The sequence below is a fragment of the Styela clava genome, chromosome 4, assembly GCF_964204865.1.
Source record: "Styela clava chromosome 4, kaStyClav1.hap1.2, whole genome shotgun sequence".
In the NCBI taxonomy this organism is placed as follows: Eukaryota; Metazoa; Chordata; class Ascidiacea; order Stolidobranchia; family Styelidae; genus Styela; species Styela clava.
Window position 1 is genome coordinate 16,973,166 of NC_135253.1, and position 27,578 is coordinate 17,000,743.

Below are 27,578 nucleotides of genomic sequence, written 5' to 3' on the forward strand. Positions count from 1 at the left end.
TACATCCGTAATATAAGATTTATTCATCATCAAAATAAAAAGTAATAGCAATAAGAAAACAGAAAATACAAGAGCAATGAAAAAATTGGTGTCAGCATTAGGACATGTAAGGCAAATTTATTACATTGTTTTAAGCATTCTTGGGGATTCCACTGACAGCAACATTACGGTTCAATGGTCAAACTTCAAGATATGGTTCTGCCAGGATTGCAACCATGACGAAAAATAATCCCCATTTCTGACAATAAAATATACTTTTTTAGTTCATAAAAGATTGCTACAGATAACTGATGTAAGAAATTTTCTTCTCACTACATATATTCATAACACAAGGCAATGTCATATGTTTTCTCTCAAAGAGAGTCCATGATTAATGTGAACTCGGTCTAACAATGAATGGTCTTGCCATGAATTTTGACAAACATGGAATTCAAGAGAGTTCCAATACAATAAGAGCAAACGAAGATTGTTACATTCACCATTGTACAGTGCAATTACTTACGGCATTATGTTCACAATTATTATTAAATTTTTTTTCAATTAGGCTCTAATGCTTAGTAATCCAGAATTACTTTATGCTATAATCAGATTTAATATGGTCAAATTGTCAATTACAAGAATAAATTTTTATCACGAAATCAACTTGCATGTTCGGGAATAGGAAAATGACGCAACTAATCGCAATACACCCTAAGTCACCAAAATGCAAAAAATGATATTCTATACCAAAACTATATATATATACAACCATCTGGCAGTAAATGAGCTATTTAGTAAGTATAATTGCTAATATGATAACACATTGCCAAAACCAGGATAATCTTTAAAAACGAAGCATAAAACTATTCCTTCTATAAATTCTTGTGGAGGCATAAGCCATTGCACGCTTTCCCAACAAGAACAACAGTAACCACTATCAATATATGCAGCATAACATTGCTATTCACAACCATAGGGTCTCTTTTTTCGAACTATTTTGAGATTAGGCTATGATTTGACATACCAATGTAGGAAAGATAAACTTATATTTTGCTGTAACACTATTCTTAATCTTCTTTTTTACTAATTTGAGACATGAAGTTGAGCTCGACTTAAACGCAAAATTACGTTTGTTGAATTGTGATAAGTACAAATAAATAGGTAGCAGTAACATTAGGAAACAACGAATGCTATTACCATGGATAAATTACAGAAAGCCTATACCTTTTAGTATAAACTAAACCTTAAGTAAAATAACATACAAATATATGTCATATTAAATTTGTGTTCTTTTAAGTAAATAACACGCAATGAATCAACAATATAAATATCCATTTCATTCAGCAGCCCAACAAGATTGAATAAAAAGTATGCAAAGTTCATTCTAGCAGCTTTGATATAATGAGAGAGAGTGCTGGTAGTGAGATGAAACACGATTGAGAGATGAAGAAATAAAAATCAGATCTACATTGTTGATAACGCTCGACCAACCAACTAAACAGGAGCAAATTCAAAGGGTAGTCTTTAGAAAAATGCATTTCAAATTTGAATCACTTTATAGTATGATACAGGCAACGTATAGTATTGTACATATAATACATACATTGTACATATGAGTAAAACATTGAACATATTTTATGGACAGAAAAATTGTCCGAAAATAAGTTTCGAATGATGCCCATATGATCAAATGCACTGCTTCTTTGAAACATCTCAATGCGAAACTCAAGTCATATTGGTTGGTAATGCTTCAAACAAATTACGAGGACAGCAAAATTGAGAAAAGGGGTACTGAATACAATTTCATTTTGAAACTTGATTTAAATGCAATTTAAACAGCAGAGGTCATGGGCGTACCTCACGGAAAATGATTAAGTAGAATATCTTATATCTTGTTTAGACACGTTAGTTGGTCGAGAATTGATCAGTAACAAATTACTGATTAAAAAAATCAGCTCGTTATTATGTTAAAACAAAAATGCTGCCTCGTGATTGCAAACAAAATATCCAACGAGTTTAAAAAATAAAATACAAAGAAAAAAAATGGTCAAAAAGCAGAAAATTGTAAAAAAGGAAATATTTATAACGCAAGGTCGGGAAGATTGCATAATAAAACAGTATATGGATGGATTATGTGTGTTTATTTGTCTTTAAAACCGAGAATAAGGTACTGCTTTGTGCGATTGGAGGAACGGCGTCAGGCTGCATCTGTCGACCATGGACGGAGATAATGATTGTACATTTACGATCTGACCAGAGCAAGTTCAAGATGCTGTACTACAATGTATGGAGGGTTTAAAAACCATTGAGCAAGCACTGGACAAATATTGTACCGGACAACGCTGAACATGGCCTTTCACAAAAAGACAATGCAACAGGAGAAAGTCACCAAATTGTCCGAAACTATTTGTGTTCTTTTTCTGACATCAATGGTGCCGATCATTGCCATGACAACGTGGTCAACATCAGTAAGGTGAAAAACGATATCCTCTGTAAGCAGCCAGTGCAGTCTGTATAAATAATAACATATTATCAGATTAATTTTTATTATATTATAAATACGAGTCTTCATTTTAATTTCCTAAAGTAATCATCTTACTTAATCCCATCACAGGTCGCAGTATGGTGCAATTTGAATAAGCGAATACCACAGCGCATGAAAACCAAACACTTCGTTCGCAGACATGCGTCAGAGAAAGTCCCTCAGGGAATCACACTATTTTTGAACAACACCATTTGAGAGGAGAAATTACTCACAGCTTATAACTTGTACACAATCATGAGATAGGATTAAAACGCTTTGAGAATGAGTCACAGCTTGAGCGCACTCTAGATAGCTCAAGATAAAACCAACTGTTTTTAGTGGAGTAAGTTTTCCAAGAGTTTATGGAAATGAAAGATTGTATTGAAATGAACTAAGTTCTGAATTGAGCAAGTTGAATTTGCATTTCTAATAAGCCAAATACTTAGATCCTAAGTAAACCATTTTATTTCTCCAGTCGAAATATAAATCAGTAAGGACTAGTGAACTTAATTAAGATTACCGATTCAATATATAGTTTTCATAATTGGATTTAAAAACTCATTTAAAATTCAAGAGATTAGCATAATTAGTGCCATCCTAAAATGAATGCCCTAAATGTATCTTAAATTAACTTACAAAGTTGAGTTGATTTCACTAATTAAATTTTTAACAATACAACCAAATGCAAAAAATTTGTCCAACAATCCTTATACCATGAATAGCCCAAATTGGATAATAATGTCTGATATATTGTAAAAAAGTTTGAACATAGTTTGAACGTTTTTTTTTTGGTTGCTAAAATCTTGTGTAGAAGACAACAAACTTAGAAAATGACTACATTTTTTAGATATTCAAACATTCCATGAATTTTAAGCATCCCTATTATTGAGATTTGATTAATACATACGATAATACCCATACATGCATACTCACAACCAATACACGCACCATCGACTAATCCACAGAGCATCATACTGTATTGCAGATATGCTCACAGGTTTATAAAGCATGATTACTATGATGAAGCAGAAGCACAATAATGTTCTGGTGACCAAACATATTTTTTTTTGTCTGTTTGTGGGTAGCAAAATCGCTAAACATGTCGTGCGAAATCTGATTGCCCAGAGGAATTAATGTTGAAAATGTCAACATTGACTAATTTCACGCCTATTTTATTAGGCAACCAGAAGAAATTGAACGACAAAAACCAAATTAGTAATTACCGACACATTCTAAACTATGGACTCAAATTTATGCTTTTTGAAAAATATTCATTAATTATACACAGTCATGTATGGTCCGCACCAAGGAGGTGTGGTGCATCTACAGATCATGCCTCAGATAGAAAAGTCTGTGGATTACGCTTTAAGATGTAGTTTGTAGAATGACCTTACTTTATAACGACCTTACTTTATAACAAGAAATAAATGACATCAATCTGAACTATTTTTAACGAACAATGATTAATTTAAATTATCATCATAAAAACATTATATGAATATATTTAAATACACCCAAAAATAAAATATTTCAGCAAAAAAGACCTAGCAATAGGTAAATTCATATTCATATTAATTCATATTACAGAAAACTTCTTTTTCTTCATTAAATTAGCGATAAAATGCACCATATAATGTAACATAGTGTCACAGTTAGACATGAAATCAGCGATAAATAATGTTAGATGATGGTTTTATGTAAAAGCATATAACTCAGAGAAAAAAAAATTCTCAATAAAATTTTTTTGCTGAAATATTTCTTTATCAATTTTTCATTTTAGTAATCTAAATATATAAACGATGACTCTGCACCTACTACCGAGAAAAAAAATATACACAGCTCCATATGTTTGGTTGGTGTGCACTGAATAAAAAACATGCTGGCATGCAAGTGTTCGAGAGACTTTAATGCGTGTCTCTCTAAGCCCAAAACATAGATAGTAACACGTTTTACCACTAATAGAACAAAATTTCGAATGACTGATGATATTTGTCAAGCAATAAAAATATAAAATATGATGGTAATACTTGCAATAATGTTTACTATTTCTGTTGTGTGAATGAACTAAGATAAAATCCTAATATTAATTGTTATATGTCAACTAAACATTTTACAACATGCATTTGGACCTAGTTAAGACAATATTTTTTTATATGTACATCATTCACGTATGAATATAAAGTTTGAAGAATGTAGTATCATTTGAATTCAAAACAGAATCATAATATTGATGTTGTATTAAAATAGGATTGAATATGAATGGCTTCATTAATTTTGAAAGCTTCTAACAAAGTCCTTTGATTTCAAATATCTGCTTGAATTAGGAAGTGCAAATTATGGAATTTGAGATAAGAAACTAGATTACATAGGCTAGGCTTACTTAGCAGAGTTACAATAAACTAAGTAACCTAACCTAGTTACTACAACATTATGAATCGGCATCTAATTTACACTACTTAGATGATGATTGCGCATACGATGATATAGAGAAAAAAATCTTACGACAGCATTAAAACAACAGTTAAGAGCCATTCATACTGTTAGCTGACAAAAGTGTTGTTGATAATATTGATGACACAATCAAAACCTTGCTCGATGAGTTACTAATTCACACTTGGCCGGATATGTTCCAACCGTAATCCTATTGGTTTGAGCTCTGGTAGCTCAAAGTGGAACATATCAAGCCAAGAGTGTTCAGTAACGAAAGCTAACTAACTGCTGTTAGTAGGATGTCGTATTGAATATTGCGACATTAAATAATGTACATCATCATCATAGATAGTTTTGGATTCTTGCTTGCATGCCAGCATGCGACCGAACGTTCGCTCGGTTGTCTCGTTTTAAAATTCAGCACTCACCTACCTTACGCCTTTGCCTCCTCAATGCACAAGTTTTGGCATGTGCGGTTTAGAAAATACTGATTTGGGATTTGTGCTACAAAACTGTAGCGAGGCCAAAAGCAGACTGAAAGAGAAAGAATATTAAATTCGAAAACTAGAACAAATACTAAAAACTCTCCTAATATTGCGGCATCACAAAATCCAACATCAATTTATACTTAATCCTAGAACAAACAAAGATGTGTCCGTAATGTAACAAAACTATAATAATTGGAATTCATGGAGTTTTTATATTTCGAGATGTAAAATAATTAGTTTGAATTCTATCTTTTCTTCTCAAAAAAGTTAAAAATTGAATAATTTATTAATTTGAATACATTTCAAAATATTGTTTTCGATAATGGAATAATGAAAATATATTTTATATATTCCAACAAATATTCCAAGTTTGAAATAGAGTTAAGTTAAGTTTTGATTGATTTTACAAGTTTTCAAAAATTGGATGAAAGATTACCGACCATTCTGCGAGACTTTAATTGCTAACAAGATTAGCATAATCAGTATGTTGAGACTTGGAGAGTAATTTTAAGAAGAACAACCTGAACACTTTCAGTGATTACAAAATGGCAAAAACTATTCATTTTATTCCTCAGAGAGACAATATGAAAAAGAAAGTTCCTGTGTGATACAGATCTGTTTCTATGTTTTATTCTGGTCCCAGGAGATAACGAGTAAAACCATAAAATAAAAGATGTAGGGCTAGATTAGTGAATTGATTATTATGAAAGCAGAAACCTATATCACTTATCCACTTTTCAAATATGAATCGAAGATAGGCCACTCATTGTCCCATAGCCCATATATAGATGTAAATTTGAGAGAGACAATCAGTTTCGATTCATGGAAGATGGAACAATAAATTGTGATAAAATATTCTAAAGATACAATTCATAGTAATTTAAATAAGTTTAGACTGGTTATTTAAAAGTAAAAATATTAAAATTGCTTGCTGGAATAAACCCAATAAACTCTGAATTTGGGCAAATGACTTATTTACCTGACCATCAAGTTACCACAATACTCATACAATATACAATATAAAACAATACGATATAAAAACAATATAATAACTAGTACTTACAGCTTGTGCGGTTGGAGTGAGTGTCGCCTGTTGGTATGGATCAGCATAGACTGCAGTCGGTGTGGCTCCAGCTACTGCACCTGCTTGGTAAGCTACAGCTCCTGCCGTTGTTGTGTAAGCAGTAGCTGCATTTGAGTAAACAGCCTGAAATAATTGGATTGCAAATTTATATTTCACTTCTATGCCTCCCAGAAAAAAATTCATCAATTATTAATATGCCCATGTTGTTTGAGAATTGAAATATTCCTATTCAAACTAGGTGTCTCAGAACATTTTTTTAAGGTAGTACATTCGAGAACAGTGTTCTTCAACATTTTTATTCTCATGCAACCCACGATTTTGGGCTAATCATAAGACACTATCAGGTGAAATGGAAAAACAGAGATGTACGAAATTGTACGAAAGTTGTTAAAGTAGAAAATGGCGTTCCCCAAAAATGTATAGAGAAACTGACTAAGTCCGCCCAAACTCGAAAAACTGTCTCCGAAGCCTACAGAATACGTGAAACTCATGGAATTCTGATTTGAGTGTTTACCAAAACAATGGGGTTCCATGTAACCCTGGTTGGAAAGTACTGTTAAAAAGGTATAACTCTAATAAATTCAATTCAACTGTACTGGTATATCAAGTTGCTCATAAATTAATTTGGCTAGCTTCGTCATCCCTATGAAGACATAGCTATGTATAATAATGCCTACCAAATCCTAGTATAAACAGATTATAAATTGTTTACAAATAGGTACCTGGGCCATGGTGACTTGTCCTGGTAGAGCTGCATAAGCAAGTGTACCACCCGGTTGTGCAGCAGCAACTGCTCCTGTGCCAGCAGCTATGTACCTCGTTGCTGCATACTGTGGCATTTGCTGTAGTGTTGCATAAGCTGTAGGTGTACCTTGTGCTGCTGCGAGGCCTGGTATTCCGGCAGATTGCTATGAGGAAAATTTTATTTAGTATGAAGCCTAATTTCATAACTAATCATAATGCAAAAATGTGGTTGCCCAGACAAGATAAACAACATAATATTTTCAGTTGTCACATTCTAAAAATACACTGTACTCCAATATCAACTTCAATTGATACTTTTATTCCAGACCAGTTAAACCAGGGTTTCTCAAACTGGGCCACAAAGCAGTTCTCTGACTATGTGTCTCACTGTGTACTTCCTGCGATAACCCTGTTATTTTATATTATCTTAGCTGCGATTTGTTAATTTAGTTGACCGTAATTTCATCTTTTACTTTAATTTGTTGGCTTTTTCGTATTAAATGTAGCGAATAACTTAAATGATAGAGACTGAACAGGAGCCATGACGAGTCATTGGAAGTGCGAAGAACACTTGAGTTAAACCATAGGATTTTTATATAAAATTATTTAATTTCCTAATTTCACTATTGGATGTATTCTTATTCATCAATTATTATTAAATATGAAGTAAATCATGACATGAGAATGACACCACATTCACATGATTGAGCATTTTTCCTAACTTTCCTCACGCAAGATATACCTATAAGAAATCCCATTAATGAATGTTTGATACTAAAATGGCTCTCCGCCAGAAATACCGTTCATATAATATTATTAAGACCGTGGTCATATGACTCTTACCCAGAATGTTTGTGCTTGTGGGAATTCCTGTCCTGCTACTGCTCCAGATAGAGCCATAGTTGGATAGCTTTCATAAACCACTCTGTAAAATAAAGGTTCTCATTAATAGAATGAAGATGAAAGGATATAGCACAGCAGACCCTTGGGATAAGACCTATAAAACAACTTTAATATATGAGAGAATGCTTAAGAGAAAGCTATAGGGAATCGCTACATAACCACAGTCACAGTAAGAAATGTAACATAATAATGATTATTGACATTCATGGCGATTTGGTATAATATCTTATTAAACTATGTATGCATCTCAAAAGTAAATAAGTATCTGATATTACTTACGGTATAAGTCCATTCGATTGTAAAGCTGCGAGTTGCGGTGCAGCAATAGCGGTACCGGGTCTGAGTGCTGTTGTTTGATAAATGCTTCTTCCTCTGCCACCCAATAAGGCAGCTTGTCTGTAGGCATTTGCTGTCACTGGATTCAACCTTGCTACTGCAGCGGCTGGATATGGTGAAATTTTTATATTATATATGATATATTTAAAATATATTACCGTAATAAAAGCAGTATACGGAGTTCTTAATGATCATAATTAACTTAATGAGATTAACACAAAGATATATTGCTTTTAAATGCTGAAAAAACAGAAAAGGCGTCAGGGACTATATATTTAAATGGGTAATGGGTTCAATACTTCACTTCAAATACCATATATTCAAGCAACAACTAATTATGTATGGTTTCATTTGATTAGTACATTCATATATGAATACAGAAAAAAGTTATTGTGCTAAAACTTGTTAGGTAACTAGAAAGCATACTTCGATGATCACAATGAATGATGAAAATAATTCTGTAACCTACACATACATGCTGTAAGATACAATTTTACCAACGAATATCATTACAATGTGTTAAATGACAAATACTTTATTAAATTATTCAATTTATAGAATTCTATAAAGTTTCGAACTGATTATTCCTATTTTTTGTAGCGGCAAATTTTAAATTATTTAAAAATCAATTAAAATTGAAACGCAAGGCAGGTATGACTTCACAATGAAACTCCATGCGTGGGTGGATCACAATGTTATATATTTAAATCTATAGAATAATCATGCAAAATAAAACTATATTTGCATGCAACCGTCCATCCATCACAAAACAATAGATAATATCATGAATATACATCAATTTATGTGAATGAATCAACAATGTAGAGATTGTGTTTAGTTTCAATAAGTTTCTGAAAGACAATCTTGCTTAGACAACCTCGTTTTTAATAAAAATGGAATGAATTACTGGAACAATTTAGCATTCAATATGAATTTGAATCGATTCAGTACATATTCGCCAAATAGTAAATACCTAAAACGCCGGAAAATTACTTATATGCAATGTTTTGTCATGGATGGATATGATAGACAGGGGTGTTCAAATCGTTTTCATAGAATCCTACATTTGTAATAAGTATTCAAAAGAAATACCATAATTTAGGAGATAGAATTCATAATAACATTCATAAAATGAACACTAATTCTGATGAAAACAGTATGGGAATTGATTTGAACATCCCTATTTTAATCATACTAGTGAACGTTAAGCACTGTTACATACCATATGGGTCGGTTGCAATCAGATTAGGCACCATCTGAGCCATTTTCAAACCTGGTGACACAAACAGCACAAAGGTGTTTGTAAATGCAAAACAAAGTGCAAAAGGAAGGACTTCAGAAGGACAGATATGATTCAAATATTGCAATCAGATTGAGCAAAAGAGTATTGAGGAGGAAGGTAAACCAACAGGAATTTTATTTCAATTCAGCTAATTTTAAAAAAAAACATACGGTAATACCAATCAACACATCAAAAGCTTAAAAAATCAGAAGATTACATGCTTCAAACAAATTTTCCTGTAAGGCTGATGAATATTGGCCATACTGAGTAGCTGTTGACTAGGTTAGCCTTTTAATACTAAAATGTTTTGAAATGAATACATTTCAATGTTGAAATCCCCACATTGTTAATAAAAATAAAACTTTACATTTAATGCTATATTCGTTGTTTACATATTTGTATCCTTCAATCTCAAACAGCTAACAAATCTGATTGCAATTTAACGAGAAAGACAAATTAACAAAACAGGGAAGAAAATTCAAGTATAATCTACTGATATCATTTTCCTATAGTAATTAAAAAGGTTAATATTGCGCCAAAGAATCACCAAATAAATAATAAATATAGAAAGTAATTTGCATATGGATTAGACTGGTATTTGAAAAGAGATTATTGTGCATAATGGCTTTCTTATTCAGAGGTAGCTAATCAATAAGGGTGCCAAAAGAGAATGAACATCTATTTGTGAAATGGTATTAAGAAACTGAACATAAGATCAATGAAATTAGAAGCAAGTTAAAACAAGCAACTCCATTGATGTGATTTAAAATCTGGACTTTACTGTTCGCAGATCACAAAAGACATTGGCGAAAAATTGATCGAAAATCATTTTAAATATAATCATAGCAAACAATATATATCCAATATATCAGGCAGGGTATGGATTATATTGCTGCTATTGAAACTTGTAATATGTAAAAATACATTGTGATTTATATAGCATGCTTTTTAACAGGGACAATGAGCAAAAAAACTATGTTACTGAATGATACAGTTGGAGCTTTCTATATTCAAATTAATATGAGCACCTCATTTCATGACTTATCACTAAATTGAATCATTAAATTCGGGAATACACCAAATTTTCAGTTGAACCAACAATGGCTGCAAACTTGTAATAATCATTTCCACTGCATAACAATTGCAAAATATACAGAACTACACAAAACACCACTTTGTTCAATAAGAGTTAGCAAAATTGCGACAAAAATTCACTACAAACTACTGACATGCATCAGGCAATATTTTCATACCATTAATTAGAGGTAAAGCTGGTTTCTTTGTCTGTACTCTGGCTGTGGCATCATTCACCTAAATCAATGAGTCCGAATTAGCAAATCACTATCCTTTAGATTGCATTAAACTTCACAAGCAGGAGTAGAACAGAAGCGAGTGGAAATAGAAAAAATTAAAAGACAAAAGCATTCATATTATATATTTAAATCATTACCTCAATTTTTCGACCTTCTACAATATTTCCATTCAATGCTTTTTTAGCACGTTCTGCTTCTTCTTTCGTTTCAAATGTTATGAATCCGAAACCCTGGACAAAAAATTGTGAAAGTATTATACAATAAAACTAACAGGTAACAAATGCATCAATTCAAATGACCATCACATTTTTGACCTACCTTAGAACCTCTTTCATTAAAAATGATCTCAACATCCGCAATATTGCCGTATTTCTGTTGATAAAAAAGACAAAATCATAAAAAATTTATCAATTATAAAAATTTTATCAAACACATAAAAAGATTACCCCAACTTACCCCGAACATATTTCTCAGGTCAGGATCCCTAAATCGGAAGGGAATATTGGAGACATGCAGCCTTTTGCTTTGTCCTGAGGAGTCGCCGGCATGAGATGCTACCGAACCATCACTTGCTGATGACTGGATGTCAACAAAAAATAAACATGCAAGAGTCATGCACCCAGTATCATTGAGAATTACTTAGGTTAGTTAATTATAAAATAATATGATGAAATGTCAACAGAACCACTTCACAATACTACAGTAGATAGTAAACACTATTTACAAAGATATAATAGATTCATCACTAGCAGTATGATATTTTACATATCCTATTAAATGAACAAGCGGTTTTCTATATGTGACGATTAGTGCAATTACTAAAAGCCGAGCAGGCAGTATTATTTGTCTACATTAGCTCACACCAATTTTCATTCCATTCATTTTTATGAACCCTCTCAGGCATAAAGATTATTTGAACCAAATTTAGTAGAATGAATTTACAATGCTTAAAAATGACTTAGTCATTTTCCAAAGAAGCATAACGGTTTAGACCCATTTCAATTCCAACCATATAATTTGCGCTGATCACAAAAACAACTGGAACTGCCCTTTATGAATAATTTAAGTTCATTTTAGTAAAAGGTATAGTCCTCAGTTTTTTTTTTTTTCTATTTCAAATAAATGTGTAAAATGATTCCGTCTTATATGTACAAATACGACAGATTATTCACAAGTACGATTGCAGTCAATACCAAATCAATGCAACAAACACCTCCTGAATACACAGACGAGTTAGTCTGAACAGTCAATGTATTTTTTTTATAAATTGTCTTGTCAATTTAAACAGGATTTACAGTTAAAGCAATTTAGACCTTGTGAAAAGCCTCTGCCCACATAAATATTTTATAATTTGGCGACATGAACATTATTTCACTATGGTGATACAAGACAGTACCCAGCTAGGAATGAAGCTACTATAAAACAACAACTAAAAAAACTGCAAAATGGATGACTAAACAAAGAACAAAATTAGTATGAAAAAATTGATGCTAAATTTGTCGAGCAAGTATTACTCATTTTTAGAGAAATTGAGATCTATTATATACAGGGAGCGTTTCCTGAATTCCAAAAAGGGTTTTCTTAGTATTTCTCATCCTAAAATGAGTAAACTACAAGTTGGTAAATTGCAAAATGAGTGCATACGCATTGCTGGAAAAGATTCTGCATTAACCCTCTTTTTCCGCTGGTTACAATCGACTTTTTGTACCATTTTATAATATGTAATGACTAGTTAACCAAACGTGCCAGGAACACCCCCAATATCTCTTTGAAAAGCCTATTTTCGCGTCTTCCTACTAAAACGCGCCCAGATGACGTATCCGCAAACTGTTCGACCTTAGGCCGGTAAGATGAGAGAAATTTCAAAAAATTTTGAGAGAACGTTTCACACTCTCATCGCTCCGATGAACACGAGTTACAAAGAAACAGATTTAAGCGCTCTGCTCAAAGAGCATTACGTCACCTTTGCAGAAAAACCAGACTCAGCTTCGCAAGCGAAACGAAACGCGAAATATTCAATGATATGTAAGAGCATGTTCACGATAGTTGTCTGGAATCTTTGTTTGTTTATTATGTGCGCGAAATTGTTTCCCGCTCGATCAAATGACTTATCTTTGAAGTAATGACAAATACTTTCGTGTATCTCTAAGCTTTGAAATACCTACACAAATAAAATTCACTTAGTAGTAGAATAAAAAATTTACAAAAAAAAAAATTTTGACGGATCAAGCACGGATCATAGTTGGAAGCCAAAAATGATTTTAGTTAGTGCGGGAATACTTCACAAAACATGAACATAAACGTAAAATAGTCCGAAAATACCTATTATTGTCATATTATGACCAAGGATGGTAGTACGAATATATATATCATTAGGAAAAAGAGAGTTAACAAATCATATCACCGACATCAACATTCAAATTAGAAAAAGAATTATAAGGAAATTGTGGATGCAAATGTTTAAACTTTTGCTCAAAGTAATTTTTTGCATTGACATTTGCAAATAGGAAAGTTGAATTTGAAAGAATAATCATTCCTAAATATTACTTTCCTATAAACAAATGTCGCATGCCTTATCATTAATTGGAATCTAAACTACAAAATATCATCTAGCTCCGGAAAATCACATATGACACCGGATGCTGTGCATCTTGAAAAAATGTAAATTACATAAAACAAAAGAGAAAATAACTTTCAAGAAAAAATGTACTCGGCAAGGCCACAGAGATGAGGATTAGGAAAAGACAGAAGAAAGATCAAAAGCTTCATGTCCACAATAAGATGGCGACAGTGTTCCCTCGTGATACATTGGTATGGTGCAGGCAATCATGCAAGCTTTTTGTCACAGGGTGTTATGATGCCAAGAAACCTTAGACGCCAAGCGGTGAACATCTCCCACAGGCTCGACACACAACGATGTCTAAGGTTACGTACAAACCCACAACAGGGGCTGTTTGAAAAGGGGAGAGGGAACACTGAGCGAGGCAACCAACGATTGCATGTTATTTGTTGTATGTCAAGAGTTCTTAACACAAATATTACACATAAATAGTGCTTGTGGAAGGACAGACAGAGATCATTGGTTCATTCATGATATATAAATTCAAGCTATTTTCAAAACAAGCCATCCTCCGTTCACAATACCTCACCCAGACTGAAAGTAACTACTGTAATGAACACAATCCACCTTTTAGGTGTTCTGACTTTCTGTAGTTCCTTGCTGTAAAATTGGGTTGATTTTGCAACAATTGAAAAAGCACTATAACATGAAAAATATGTCAATATAATTAGGAGTACGGCCTGACTCTTTTATCAATATCATTTTATAATATTCACCATCAATACTTTAAATAAAATTTAATTCTGTATTTATAGGTAGAAATAACTCACCGTCGTTGCACCTGGAGTTTCGCCTGTTGTACTTGCGGCTGTGGAGATTACTTGTGCATTTCCTGGCAAAGATGGCATAGCTGCCACTGAGCCAGGAATGCCATTTGGGTCAACCATAACCATTTGCTGACCGTTTGGCATTGCTAGTTGACCAGGTATTGTTCCTTCTACCGGGGGCTGAAAGTCAAAGTATTTGTTATTAAAAATCCAAGTACCTCAAAATTTGTAATACACAATCAATATGCACTTACTGGTGGAGGGACAACCTGTGCTGCTGAACCAACAACTTGGCCTGTCGCAACCTGCTGTGCTTGAACAAACTCTTGTGCCGCATGACCATTAGGTATAATATAAGCTTGAGGAAACATTCCTGGATGTTGAAGTTGTGCCATTGACTCAAGCTTCACTTGCCCTGGGATAGTCTGTGCGGTCATCTGTAGTCTATTGATAGGGTATCCTGATACTGGAACAGGCACACCGTGGGGAAATTGATGCGAAGGAATATTAGCGCCCGGTATTCCTCCAAAAGCCGGAGGCGGGATTTGAATTTGGTATGCTGTAGCCTGAGCTGCAGTTGTGTATTCTTCACGTGCCGACGCAACAACAGATGTACTGGACACTGTTGTAGTACTGCTTTTTGCTTCGATTTCCTGTTTGATAAAAAAATATATTTTCTCAAACTCCAATATTTATGACAATACCTTTAGAACTTGTTAGCATGTTATGTCAAAAAAAAAAGTATGATCAACGTTTTCATTTCATGAACAGTAAATGTATAAAAAGAAAAACATTTGTAAAATTATAAACAATCAAGACAACAAATTAGAAATCAAAAACTTGTTCTAAACACAATGAGCAATTATAGAAAACCTGAAGATCTAGGAAATACAACTTTTGTTAGTATAAAATTTACCAAACAACTTGATAAAAATTCCACCAAATAACACAGGCAAATTTGGTCTCTAAAATTTTGAGACATGATAAGGAAATGCAAATTAATGTAGCAAAGTAGATTAAGCATGAACCTGTTGTATGAGGCATACACAACAATTTGTAATTTAATACCAGGATATGGTCTTATCAGGAAAATTTCCCAACACTAACCAGATACTCTTCTATACGTTAGTCACATATATTGTTAAGCATGACAGTTTATTATGTTATCTCACTGAGAGATCAACCATTTTGTTTTACAATATTACACATTGATGTATACAAGCGTTAATCAATGCCGTTTATGTGGTAATTGAAAATATCCTTTCCTCATTTTATAATTCCTAACCTGTTTTATTTGAACTGGTATCTGCTGAGGAATTGGAGACATTTGCTGGTTTGAAATAGTGGTAGGCTGCGATGTGGTCCAATCCGTACTGGACGTGCCAAGCATAATACAAAACTGTATGTAAATCTAAGTACGTTCACGCAATACTTCCCGAGCTATTAATACGAAATCCCCTGCAATATAGCAATATCCGGTATTTGTAATAGGATAAATAAATCCAAATATATTCTTTGTAACTACTGGTTATTTCTTCGTGGTACAGCGTATAATAAACCTTATAACTGATGAAACATTCAACTACAAGGCTGAAGAGTTACAGTCAGATTATAAAAGCGCAAGTGATAACCGCCGCTTCAATATCGTCGCCTCCGAGAGAGAAAAAATGAGCGGCTGTGACGGTGTCAGTCTTCACCCTTTGTAACATATGTCACGCTACGCCCCGACAAGGCAAACGCAGATTAATTATATTTATTACTCTGAAGTGCGACCGCCTGTAACTTACCCGCAGAATATATTCTTATATAAAATGCAAATCGGCTTTAAACTTCCTAAAGGTCGTCGACTGCCAGCGGGAAGAAAATCAATAGAAAGTTTGGCCATATCACCGCCTCTCGCCAATGATTACGATCAATTTTCGTAGCTATGCAATGTGCTAAAACGCACAAGAAAGAAAGAGCAAGCGTAATTTTTCACGCTAGATGCTGACGGAATAATCACATTCCGTGTTCGGAAAAGTTCTGGACGACTGGCATAAGCGTAACAAAATACTTTGGTTCTGAGGTTCGATGCACAATTGCTAATTTTAGCTGACGACGACGATCAATAGTTATGGCAGTCGTTATAGACGATTTTTAAGCCATTTTCACCGAAAACCTAGTAACAACACTCCCGACATTTGACAATCAAGGCGCATATACATTTAAATCAAAGCCAAAATTTCCACCGATGGCATAACGTCCGCGAAAATAAAGGGCTTTCAGCCAACTCTGCTCTGCATCGGTTATCAAAAATGCGAACAATGAATTGTCTAACCTCGATGAACGTACAAAGAAACAAAAAATATCAACCGTCTATTTCTTTTCCCTGGAGGAGCTTTGACGGTTGCGTCGATGGACAGCTGTATCAGATTTTGATTAACTGACTCGTGCTTCACCTTTGGGATTCGATGAGCATTTATTGATAGGCCATTGCTAGATCATGCTTAGGCCAAGGACCAACGTAGGTCGAAAACGAAAGCAGTCTCTAACCATCATTTCCAAACGAAAGATTTGCTACAGCGCGGGAACATACCAACAGAAATCACTCAAAACTTAAGCCTTCTATCTTATGCATTATGAGTCATATAAAGTCCCGAGCTTCCCAAGAGAGTTCCGCCCTGGCAGAAATAAACGGGCAATTAGTGTAAGAACTAAGAGATGAGAAACTGCTTGGCAGGTGCAATTTTCGTGAATCGAATATATAGCACGGTCAGCAGAAGTATAAGAACAATCAATTGAAATTGAGTTACTACCGACGAAAAGCTCAGGCTTATGCCAAGAGAACACAAGTGCATTTAATTCATATCGATTCTACTTTCGTCGTTGAGCGAAAATGGCGGCAAGGAAGAACTACATAACGAAAAGTCCACAATATAAAAGCGCTAAACATGTACATATTAAACAATGTCGCAAATCCATACCGTCTAGTCTAGATAACGAAACAACATTTGGGGATTGTTGCTGAAACATACGACCGACGTTGATGGAGTACGTCAAACCTCGCTGCATCCAAATAAACCGATATTACATTTTCTAAGCCAGGTATCCAAAACACACATTGTCAGAACGATCATTTAGCTTATAATGGATCAGCGCACTCATGAAGGGTAAGAACGAACGAACGATATTCATATTTTGTGAAAGAATACGAAAGTTATTTAATCAAACATCACTACAGATTAGTCAACAAACTACCGCCGTCGTGAACTTCGTATTTTCCCGATCATGAAATAACCAGCGTGAAATATTGCCGACTGTAACTTTAAAATTATGTGTCCAAAAATTACTTTTTCAGTGAATAGTAATAGTAACTAGGACCTCTCGCCAATTATTGCGAAATATATGGCAAATAAGCAACGTAAAAAATTACCGATTGTTACTTGGAAATTATGTGTCCAAAAATTATTTTTATCGTCAATGGGACTTATCGCCAATTATTTAGAGAAATCTGACAGAAACCTGCCGTTTATCGTCCTCATCCCGCTGTCCTAAAACTTATCGCCAATTATTTAGAGAAATCTGACAGAAACCTGCCGTTTATCGTCCTCATCCCGCTGTCCTAAAACTCAAACTAATCAATTTTTGCTGCTAAAGTTATGGTGTCGACATCGTATTTGTTCGTGTGCGCCTTGGCCCAGTTAAAGTTAATTAGATTACTATCCACGTGGTAATGACGAGGCATGTAAAGAGCAACAACGCAAAATCTCACTTATTTATATGACGTCACTATGCTCATCTTCGATGCGAGATTGAAACTTAGAAACAGCTGTGTTCAAACTCTTCCACTTCCGATTGCTTCAAATATACACTACCAAAACTGATCTCATACGTTCTATAAAAGGCGAAGTGCGGTAAAAAGATGATATCATCCAAACTGCACAAAGACCAAGGACCCGTCCAAAAATACGTTAACGATCGAGAAAACATACGGCGGCCGCTCCTTATTCCATTCGGGATGAATAATTCATTCCAAAAGTCAAAACACGGTGGTATACCATCGCCTTCTCAATCGCTAAAACCACTGGAAAAATTGTACCACTTTAATCTGTATTGGGTATAGCGTGCGGCAAGCAAGGGGTTAGCAACGCATTGGGATCCTAATGCGTTTCCCACTCAGAGAGAGATCTGGCTTACGTCATTTTTATTTTAAGGCGTTGCGTCGAGTTCTATCCGTCTCAACCTAGCGACTGAGTTTTTCACGTCAAATGATAATGGATGGTGGGCGCCACTGCGCCTATCTTAAAATTCACAGGCTTGTTCTGCTATGGAAGAGCGATACAAAATGAACCAAAATCGTCATTAATGCGCAACCAATTTTATCATAAGCCGTGGAATGTAGATATGCAGACACAAGATAAAGACCTCATCCAAAATAGCAAGTTTGAAGTGAAAACAGAACAGAAGCAATATACCCCCATTAGCGGTTGATAAGAACCAGTTATACACAGTTGCGCAAATGCCAGAACGTCGCCATTAGTTGTGTATCATAAACTGCGGTACGCAATCTGCAATAATATCAGACACTCAGCTTTAGAAATTTAATCCGATCGATATACAAAAATTGCACCCTGATGGAATATCGACAAAAACGTCCAAAGCAATAATTTGAAACAGAAGATAAATGATATGGCTGTTTTGATGAGCAAAATAAAATGGAATTTCGAGAATAGGAATCCGTATTTACTGCTATCCAAATGTGATGCAGAAAAAAGTCACGGGAAAGAAATCTTGTGCGGTTATCTGTGCATAAAACACAGTCACGATTGAACGGTTTGACGCCATAAAACTCACGACCACACCCATTTATAACATCCGTCTCGTCACAATATTTTAAACACTTCGTCGATGACAAGATATAATATCGCAGAACGTGTCAAGATACAAAATCGAGGATGATATGCGGATTGATTTCACTTCATTTTACATGTTTTTTACATTCAAATTTCCAATTTATTACACAAATTGTAAATTTAAAAATAAAACTTGCGATATCAACTCTATACAATACCAGGGGAAATGATATTCTAGCGACATTCACGAAAGTCTCCGTTCAGCAATAACTTAGGGAGTCATTCGTTAAACTAACGGTAACCCATCCATTCAACTTTAATCGTGGTCATTCGCCACATAGGGAATGCAGGCATCAATGCCGTGTGCCGAGATATAATTACAATTAAAAAATAGCTCCCCAACCCCACCTAACGTCCAAGCCCAGGAAGAGATCAGAAAACCATCTATTCAATATATCTGATGACCGAGCGTTTCGAAGGATAAAGGACAGCGAGGAGAACTATAAAAGTATGGAATTGATTCCATATTACAGTCTACTGCTTCTACGGATCACAATTTTTAATGTCAAAAATTTCACAGGATAGTTCACAAGTGTAGGCAAAATTTACAGCGCGAAACACTGATGAACATTAAAACAAAAAACTTACATTATGTCAAACGGGTACACGTAAAATAATCTAATGAAATCACCACACCTTAAAATATTCCGAAGAAGGGTAGCAGATTAGAGTTCAATGAAGCGTTGAGGCCTCGCCACATAGGAAATGTAAACATACGTAAGGCGGGAAATGAAAGGTGGAAGAGATATTTTACCCCAGAATCAAGCAGTCATGGAAACGACTTTCCGTTAGTTAAAGCTTAAAGTAAACACGTTTCAGTCATTCCAGACAAATCGATTAAATACGAGGGTATCCGTTAGTTAAAGCTTAAAGTAAACACGTTTCAGTCATTCCAGACAAATCGATTAAATACGAGGGTATAGCAAGCATGGAAGACGGAATGGTTGCGCTATCTGTACTTTTTACCGATGATATCGAGCAGCCGTAAACAATTGCCCAATTTTATATGATCGCAAAAAATCTTTCACAAAGCTAATACCTAACAGCGCGCTAAGACAGAGTGGGCAGAGTAACTTAATGAAATATCTGTCGCTGAAACGAGCTACGCTACGAACGAGCTGTATGTGATTTCAACTTAGTTTTCATATTCATGAAATCATAAATTGGAAAGGTTCTCACACATGAACAATATGAATAAGATTACGATAACGGAATTTAAAAACACATAAAAATATAGATAATAAAATCTGGTATGTTTGGCCCGAATCTATTACCCATGTAATAAGGAACATAGGAATGTTTATCATGACAAGGTACATTTGGACCAACGTATAATAGCATACCAGATATCATGGTGATTTACACCCGCTAAGACGGCGTAACTTTCATACCATATAATCCAATGCCCCTTATTGAGTGCGTAAATAGAAATGAATCATCCGTGAATGATTTTGCGTTAAATCGACAATAGCCTGGGGCGAAATATGGCGTAAAATAACAAAAGCGTCCGACATTCTCATCTATTCAAATTCAATGATTTCATCATAACAAAACATTCTGATTCGTGTACCTAACCTAACGTGCACGATATAGTATCAATTTAACATTGAATTATAGACTCGGGATGGATTTAAAAATGAAATAAAGGAAAATGATGTTATGTTTAAAATAAAATCCCTACAGTCTTAGAAGATTGCCACACAAATTTGAATTCCAATATCTTATGTTGATGGATGATGACAAAGTATATGTTGCCAATTTTTACTTTGCAAGACTTTATGATTTGAAAATATTAACATCCAAATTTGTAATACATTTTATTAAGTTTTTTTTTTTTTAAATTGTAGAGCGATTTCACGGACACGCTTTATATATAAAATACAGCCGGGACTCGGAGTACTTCTATAAAAGCGAATAGTATAAATCCCTGCAAACAGAATATAATAATACAAAAGCTTTTGAGGAGGTTGTTCAAATAACGCGTATAACCGACTATCTCCTAGTAACCCAACGTCCGCACAATGTATATCAACGATGACAAAACATCCCTTGAAATAACAAGAAACGATTAGGAAAAGACATCGCGAAATGTCAAAATCACTCCCGTGAAACGCTAAATGTGAAGGAATATGATACAGTTTGACAGACACATCCAATTGATTTAACAGTGCAACTGCCTACAACGAAACTGCGTGAACGCTTGTCTCACAAAACATAATACACGATTGAATGTGATAGGATAACTAGGTAATATAATTTCAAATGTGCCAAACCGAGGCATAATGTCACGGAAGCCTCATCAAGGCCGCTATGTTACGCATTAAAACGGCAAAATATTTGCCAATCCAATTTTACTCCTACTTGGCAAACAAATTAAATGGGACCACGAACATCTTTCATTCTATAACAGGTTATTAAAAATTACTTTATGGGTGTGGTTATCGGCGATTTATGTGAACAAGATAAAAGTGACAGTTGAAAATTTTATATAGAACACAATTACTCACGTTCATAAAGTTCAACAATTAATTTTTGGTCTAATGCAAGAACTAAATTAAACTCCCTGCCCTTAAAAACCTAGTTCAATATATTTTAGCCTCAAATTACCGTACTAGTTCAATCATAATTTAACAAACAAAAAAACTTAATGTGTACAACATATAATTTAAAAACGAGTGTGTGTGCTAGTAACTATTTACAGGAAATGACAACAGAGGACAAAAGAGAAATGTCAAATAGTTCACGGAACAGAGGAAATTGGCTATGACTAGTATACGGCTAAATTTCAGTATCGAGTGGTTGATCGTTCTACCAACTCTGTGATTTCGCCGAAGCAATTTACACAATCTATGTTTTTCAGCTCTTAAGTAAAAGCTATTGCAGGTATAAAAATTCAACAAATTCGAATAAAAATCCTTTTTCTTGCTTGATACTTATAACCCAAATACAGTAATAGAAAAAAAAAATGCACATTGATCAAAAAAATTATTCACCTTTTGACATTTAATCTATTGGAATTTAGTGTAATGAATGAGTTTACATTTTAAAAAGTGCCTGACATTTCATAGATGATATTCTATTAAGGGTTAAATAAATGTTTCAATCGCTACATTAAGTTCAAATTTAGAATCACCACATGATTTGGCATCTCAACCTCAACAATTGCTACTACAATAACCCACATTTGTCATCAATATAAAATTTAATAATTATTATATCTGTACAAGTTACGGGAAAGACATTATTTCAGTATGTGATATTTATGCGAAACTCATTCAAGATTTTTAATTCAAAAAGGATTATCAGAACTAGTGACAAGGACTTCATGCCACAAAACTAAGTTATTGATACATAGAAAGGACAACAAGCAATTATAAATTTTATTTTGCGTAATGATTTTTTACTAAGAGGATCATCAGAAGTAATAATAAACAAGCTGATTGAGTTAGCTTACGTGTTTTAAAGCAATTGACTGTCTAGATATCGAGGTAAATGCAATTTTATGAGTTGGTCATTGCATTAAAATACCATAAAGCTCAAGAGGACTAGGCATATGAACAAGCTTTCTGCATTTGAAACACACCACAAATATCAGATTATAAAAGCAGCAGGTTCACATGAACACGCTTATTTGACTAACACTGATATGAAATACTGAAACTTATTTGACCAACACTGATATGAACTACTGTTTCAGTATGAGCGTACAGACAAAATAGTCTTACTCAAAATGACGTATTTTTCTTCAATTCGCAGAGAAATCCGTCATAGGGTTGATTATGAAGTTTTCGTTATTGAAAACTACGAAAAGCGATTTATGAATCGATTAGTATATGCGCTAAAGAGTTTATTTTTCCCAAATCTATCAAGTTCAGTAGTTCATAGGTATATGAAAATCAGTAAAATACAGAATACCAAAAAAGTAATTTAAGTATCTTGGCACATACTGGTATAATATGACAAGAACAAAGATATTAATTCAGACTGAAATAATTGATGAAAGTGTACACATACTATTTACCTCACTATGTTACCAACTTATCACATGCACAAGGAATAAAAATAAGGTTTTCGGATAACCTAATAGATGACAATGATGATAAAATAAAAATTATAACCTTGTTTGAACTAGCACAATTTTTAGCAAGCTAAAGAATTAATATTCAGAATGCAATCAAATGTTTGTATTATTACACTTAACAAAAATGAAAAAGAAATCATTCAGCCAATTGAGCATGATGTCACATACTAAAACTGCACATATTCTTTGAGCTATGCAGCGATAAACTATGAATCAACGAGCGTGACCATGTATTTTGACCGTTATCAAGCAGGTGCAATGTTATAAAAATTCACTCAAACTTAATTAACAGTCAATGACCTAATATCAGATCATCTTCAGTTATGGACAGGCACAGAGATTGTAATGAGCAAAATTTATACGATTTGAGGGATCCATAACATAAGCATCCAGACCTAGCAGCATGAAATTTGTCATACGATATTACTTCCGTGTATAATGAAAAAAAAAAATAAATTTATGTAATGCACCAAAAACAATTAAAGATTTTTTGATATAGATATGTTTTATCCAATAGCTGTAGCTCGAATATAATTTAGACAAATTGTGATTTATATATTCGGTCATTCCATCATGTAATTAAACAATTGTTTTATCATTTACAGTAAAGAGCATGGAATTTGATAATTTGAAAACACATAAAAATATTGTGTGTGTGTGTGTGCCATCTTTTTATTTGAGGTTCATTTTACCAATGATCTGATCTTTTCTAATGCCATTAAATATAAATCATTGAACTACAATATTATTAATAAGAGTGAACATCATGTTTAAAAGCAGCATGAACTACAAGCGATTGGTCACCGATATTGCATTTTCATCGAACACCTCGATTGACAAATTGCTTACAAAAACTCGATGGTGAGAAAACATGCTTAGATTCAAAACTATGTTTCCAATCTTTAAAATAAAACTAATAACGCCAGGTTTTAAAATCACATGCAGGTGCTTTTTAACATTAAGTTGATGAATGTATTGTAAATAGTTTTCTAAGAATTGAAGACACACGACACTCAGAGCATAACATGCATTTGTTTGATGGTAAACCTCATGTATAGTCCAAGGAGTGCAGCAGCTTGATCTTCTGACTCACGAACTGATGTGCATCTTGTGTCCAGTCTATTGCAGTTAACAAGAGAACCATATAACACAAACTATACAGAATATAGAGCCCTATAACAGTGCAATAAATATTTTAAAATATATGCCACAAAAGAATGACTGGCAAAGGCCAGGTATATTATGCTTTCGAATAAAACAGTTTCACAACTTCATAAGTGAACCTTACACCTTACAAATGAACAAATAAATTGATCAGAACATAAACTTCAATCTTGACTGTTGTTTGATTGATATGGAATTGAACTTTAAATACCAAGTAAAGCATATTTTCTCACAGATCAATACTTTAAATATAGCCTGTAGGTAGGTAGATGGCACATCATGTCAAATTATACAAACACATGACTATATTGATTTATTTAAAGAAGATTGATTGTACCAAATTTAGGATTATAGACAAGAATGAATTTCTAATGTCAAATTCATCTGTCAACTTAGATATTATATATTATTCATTTCAATGAAATATATAAAAAGTGAAAATAACTCCAATTTCACTAGAAAAACATTCCAACGTTCTCACCAATTTTATGAAAACACCATATTTCTAAATCGTTAGAAGCTGCACACAAATTGAGTTTCATGCTACAAAACCTAATTTGGGCAAAATTAAGGACATGAATTGACGTTATTAAAAGGTTGAATATCTGGTTTAAATATTTCTTTTATATAAACAAAATTGTTGTTTCATGCGGTAATGAGAAAATAGGCATGATAATTTGCAAATCGACGACAAATTATTGGTTAAAACTGCCTCCATATCACAAATTCACTTAAAATGTCCATTCTTAAATATCGAAGTTCAAGTAGCGGTATCAGAAATTGTTTCTCTCAAATTACATTTTTTGAAGTGGTGATCGATAGTGTGTAAACCGCACATTATTCTTCCAACATTGAACCTCATTAGCCAACACACAATAACCTACTATCATGCAAATTGCTTTGTTTGTAATCCTATATAAAACACTACCAGAATATCTCACAAAAAAGTAAATGATTTTACAAACACTACATTAACTCTGGATATGACCAAATGATTTACATGCTGAAAAGGTTTTGAGGTGACTAACTAATGAGATCTGCATCCAAAATCTGTTAATAATTTGATGAAAATGGCATCGCAAAAGTAGGAAATACAGAAGACAGCCTATATTTGATCTATGCATTCCACCATTGCGATAAACTAATTGCTTTAACCACTGATTAGATGACATTGTTAATTATAATTACACTTGCACTCTTGCAATTGAGATGCATAGAAAACAATACTTGATAACAGTAGAGTAAAAATATAACCCAAGACCAACGTGCATTCCAGGCAAAAAAAAATAATTTTCTCATTGAAAGCAGCGTACATGATGCGATGTGTTTCTAAGTTTGGTGACATAACACGAACAAGCAAATAAACCACAGAATCTTTTCCTTTCAAGCCAACAGCAGAAAAGCCAAAAATAATAATTATCCAAGTTAGTACATTAAAAACATATGAGTTTGTTAAAAATCTCTGCAAGAGAAATCCATTCAAAAAGAGAAGTTGAAAGAGAACAGATCCACTACCACAAAAAAGAAGCAATATATAATAATGAGTTTCATTGCATTCCAGCAGGTGATCAAGGTAATGAAGAATGAGTGACAAATACACAAGAGTTTGCATACATGTTGGTTTGCAAAAGATTCGTTTGGTGCAACTTGTTTCTGTGATAATATTACCTCCTCCATGATGCAACAATCTGGTCGTAGACCATATTATTGTAACAAAGCATCGGATGTGTAGTTCTGCTAAATTCCTGTAGGTTTCAATATATTCAACAAGTAATTTAATAGCACTAAAATTTAACAAACCAGTGAATTTGCAGCATCACATATGCCTAAAAAGAACGATGCTTAGTTTCAGAGCACTTTGCATAGCTTTGAAAGATAAATATTTTTCAATCCACATTATGTAGAAAATTTGCATTATCCCCCTTCAAAATTTCAACCTGAACATCATATTATATTGTCCTATTGTAATGCACCACGCATTTTAGATGTCCCGTCTTTGATGCATGCCCACATTGTTAATTGGCATATACAAGAGAAAATTAGAGATGGGCGATGGATTGAATCATTGGTTTTACACACATCAGGCAATATATTTTGTTTGAGCGATCTATTTTCTATATTTTTTATGAAATGGGGGAAATAAGTAGGCTCAGCATCATCTTGCACAAAAATAGAGGAACAGTAAGCAATAAGAAGATTACTTTGACATATCCCTATCTTTATATAAAATCTTGACTGAAAAATTAAAGATTTTTAACAAGATTCCGGGCAAGACAATTACTGCGTTATCTAGGACCGTGAGAAGGGATCTTTCGGGCATGTGTTAAAAAAGCACCGCAGTGGCACACGGTAGAAAAATAGAATAACCAGTCAGTTGGATCATTCAAATCTTTAGACCCCTTTTCAAGTTTTCAGTAAATCAAGTCCTTTTGCAGATTTGGGCTGCGGGATTCAGGACTCACGGTACTACCACTGTATCACAGTAACCATGCAGTAATAACATAATTTTGACGATGGGACGCAGATTTGAACAGTCTGACAGTGTCATTACCGGTTATTCAATAATTACAGAATAATGTTACATTTTTATGTCCCGCTGTCCCTAAATTTCCCATTCCCAATTAAAAACCTTTTTTCTGTTTATCATCTGATCATAGACTATTGTAGACTTCTTGTATGAATAATAACAAAAATATCAGAATTCTGCAGAATACGATTAACAGATCATTGTAAACACATAAACAGGTGCCGTAAGTTAAAGGCAGTAAAGGATGTATGGCATTTATTAATTTCTGAAGTTACGGTATTCACTCACCAGTTTGGCTCTTGAGAAGATCCGTTGGAATTTTTCGTCCAGACGTTTGATTTCGTACAAATATTACCTCGTAAAATGGCTTCTCAAAAAATAGTCACACCACCAGATTTAGGCTTATCTATAAGACTATAACACAGTAATACCAGAAATTTGCAA

At 33.8% G+C, this 27,578-nt stretch overlaps 1 protein-coding gene across 11 annotated transcripts; it reads right to left on the bottom strand.

Moving 5' to 3' along the window:
* Window positions 1-27,575, bottom strand: LOC120327188 (uncharacterized). Of its 11 annotated transcripts, none has more exons than XR_013475046.1 (15): window positions 18,043-20,188; window positions 15,756-17,971; window positions 14,725-15,123; window positions 14,474-14,650; window positions 11,540-11,662; window positions 11,402-11,455; window positions 11,221-11,313; window positions 11,024-11,081; window positions 9,711-9,761; window positions 8,432-8,594; window positions 8,093-8,174; window positions 7,228-7,413; window positions 6,485-6,628; window positions 5,366-5,467; window positions 1-2,489 (listed from the first exon to the last, which is right to left on the bottom strand). XR_013475046.1 is itself a non-coding variant. In XM_039393631.2 (15 exons), the coding sequence occupies exons 4-15, from the start codon at window positions 14,905-14,907 to the stop codon at window positions 2,445-2,447; spliced, it is 1,359 nt and encodes a 452-aa protein (XP_039249565.1). In that variant the 5' UTR covers window positions 14,908-15,123; window positions 24,491-24,562; window positions 26,276-26,352; window positions 27,423-27,573; the 3' UTR covers window positions 1-2,444. The 11 variants fall into 11 exon arrangements, 9 of the variants coding, with proteins under 9 accessions (XP_039249565.1, XP_039249564.1, XP_039249562.1 ...); XR_013475047.1 differs by having other exon boundaries at window positions 5,362-5,467; XM_039393631.2 differs by lacking the exons at window positions 5,366-5,467; window positions 15,756-17,971; window positions 18,043-20,188 and adding exons at window positions 24,491-24,562; window positions 26,276-26,352; window positions 27,423-27,573.
* Window positions 27,576-27,578: the final 3 nt, after the last annotated feature.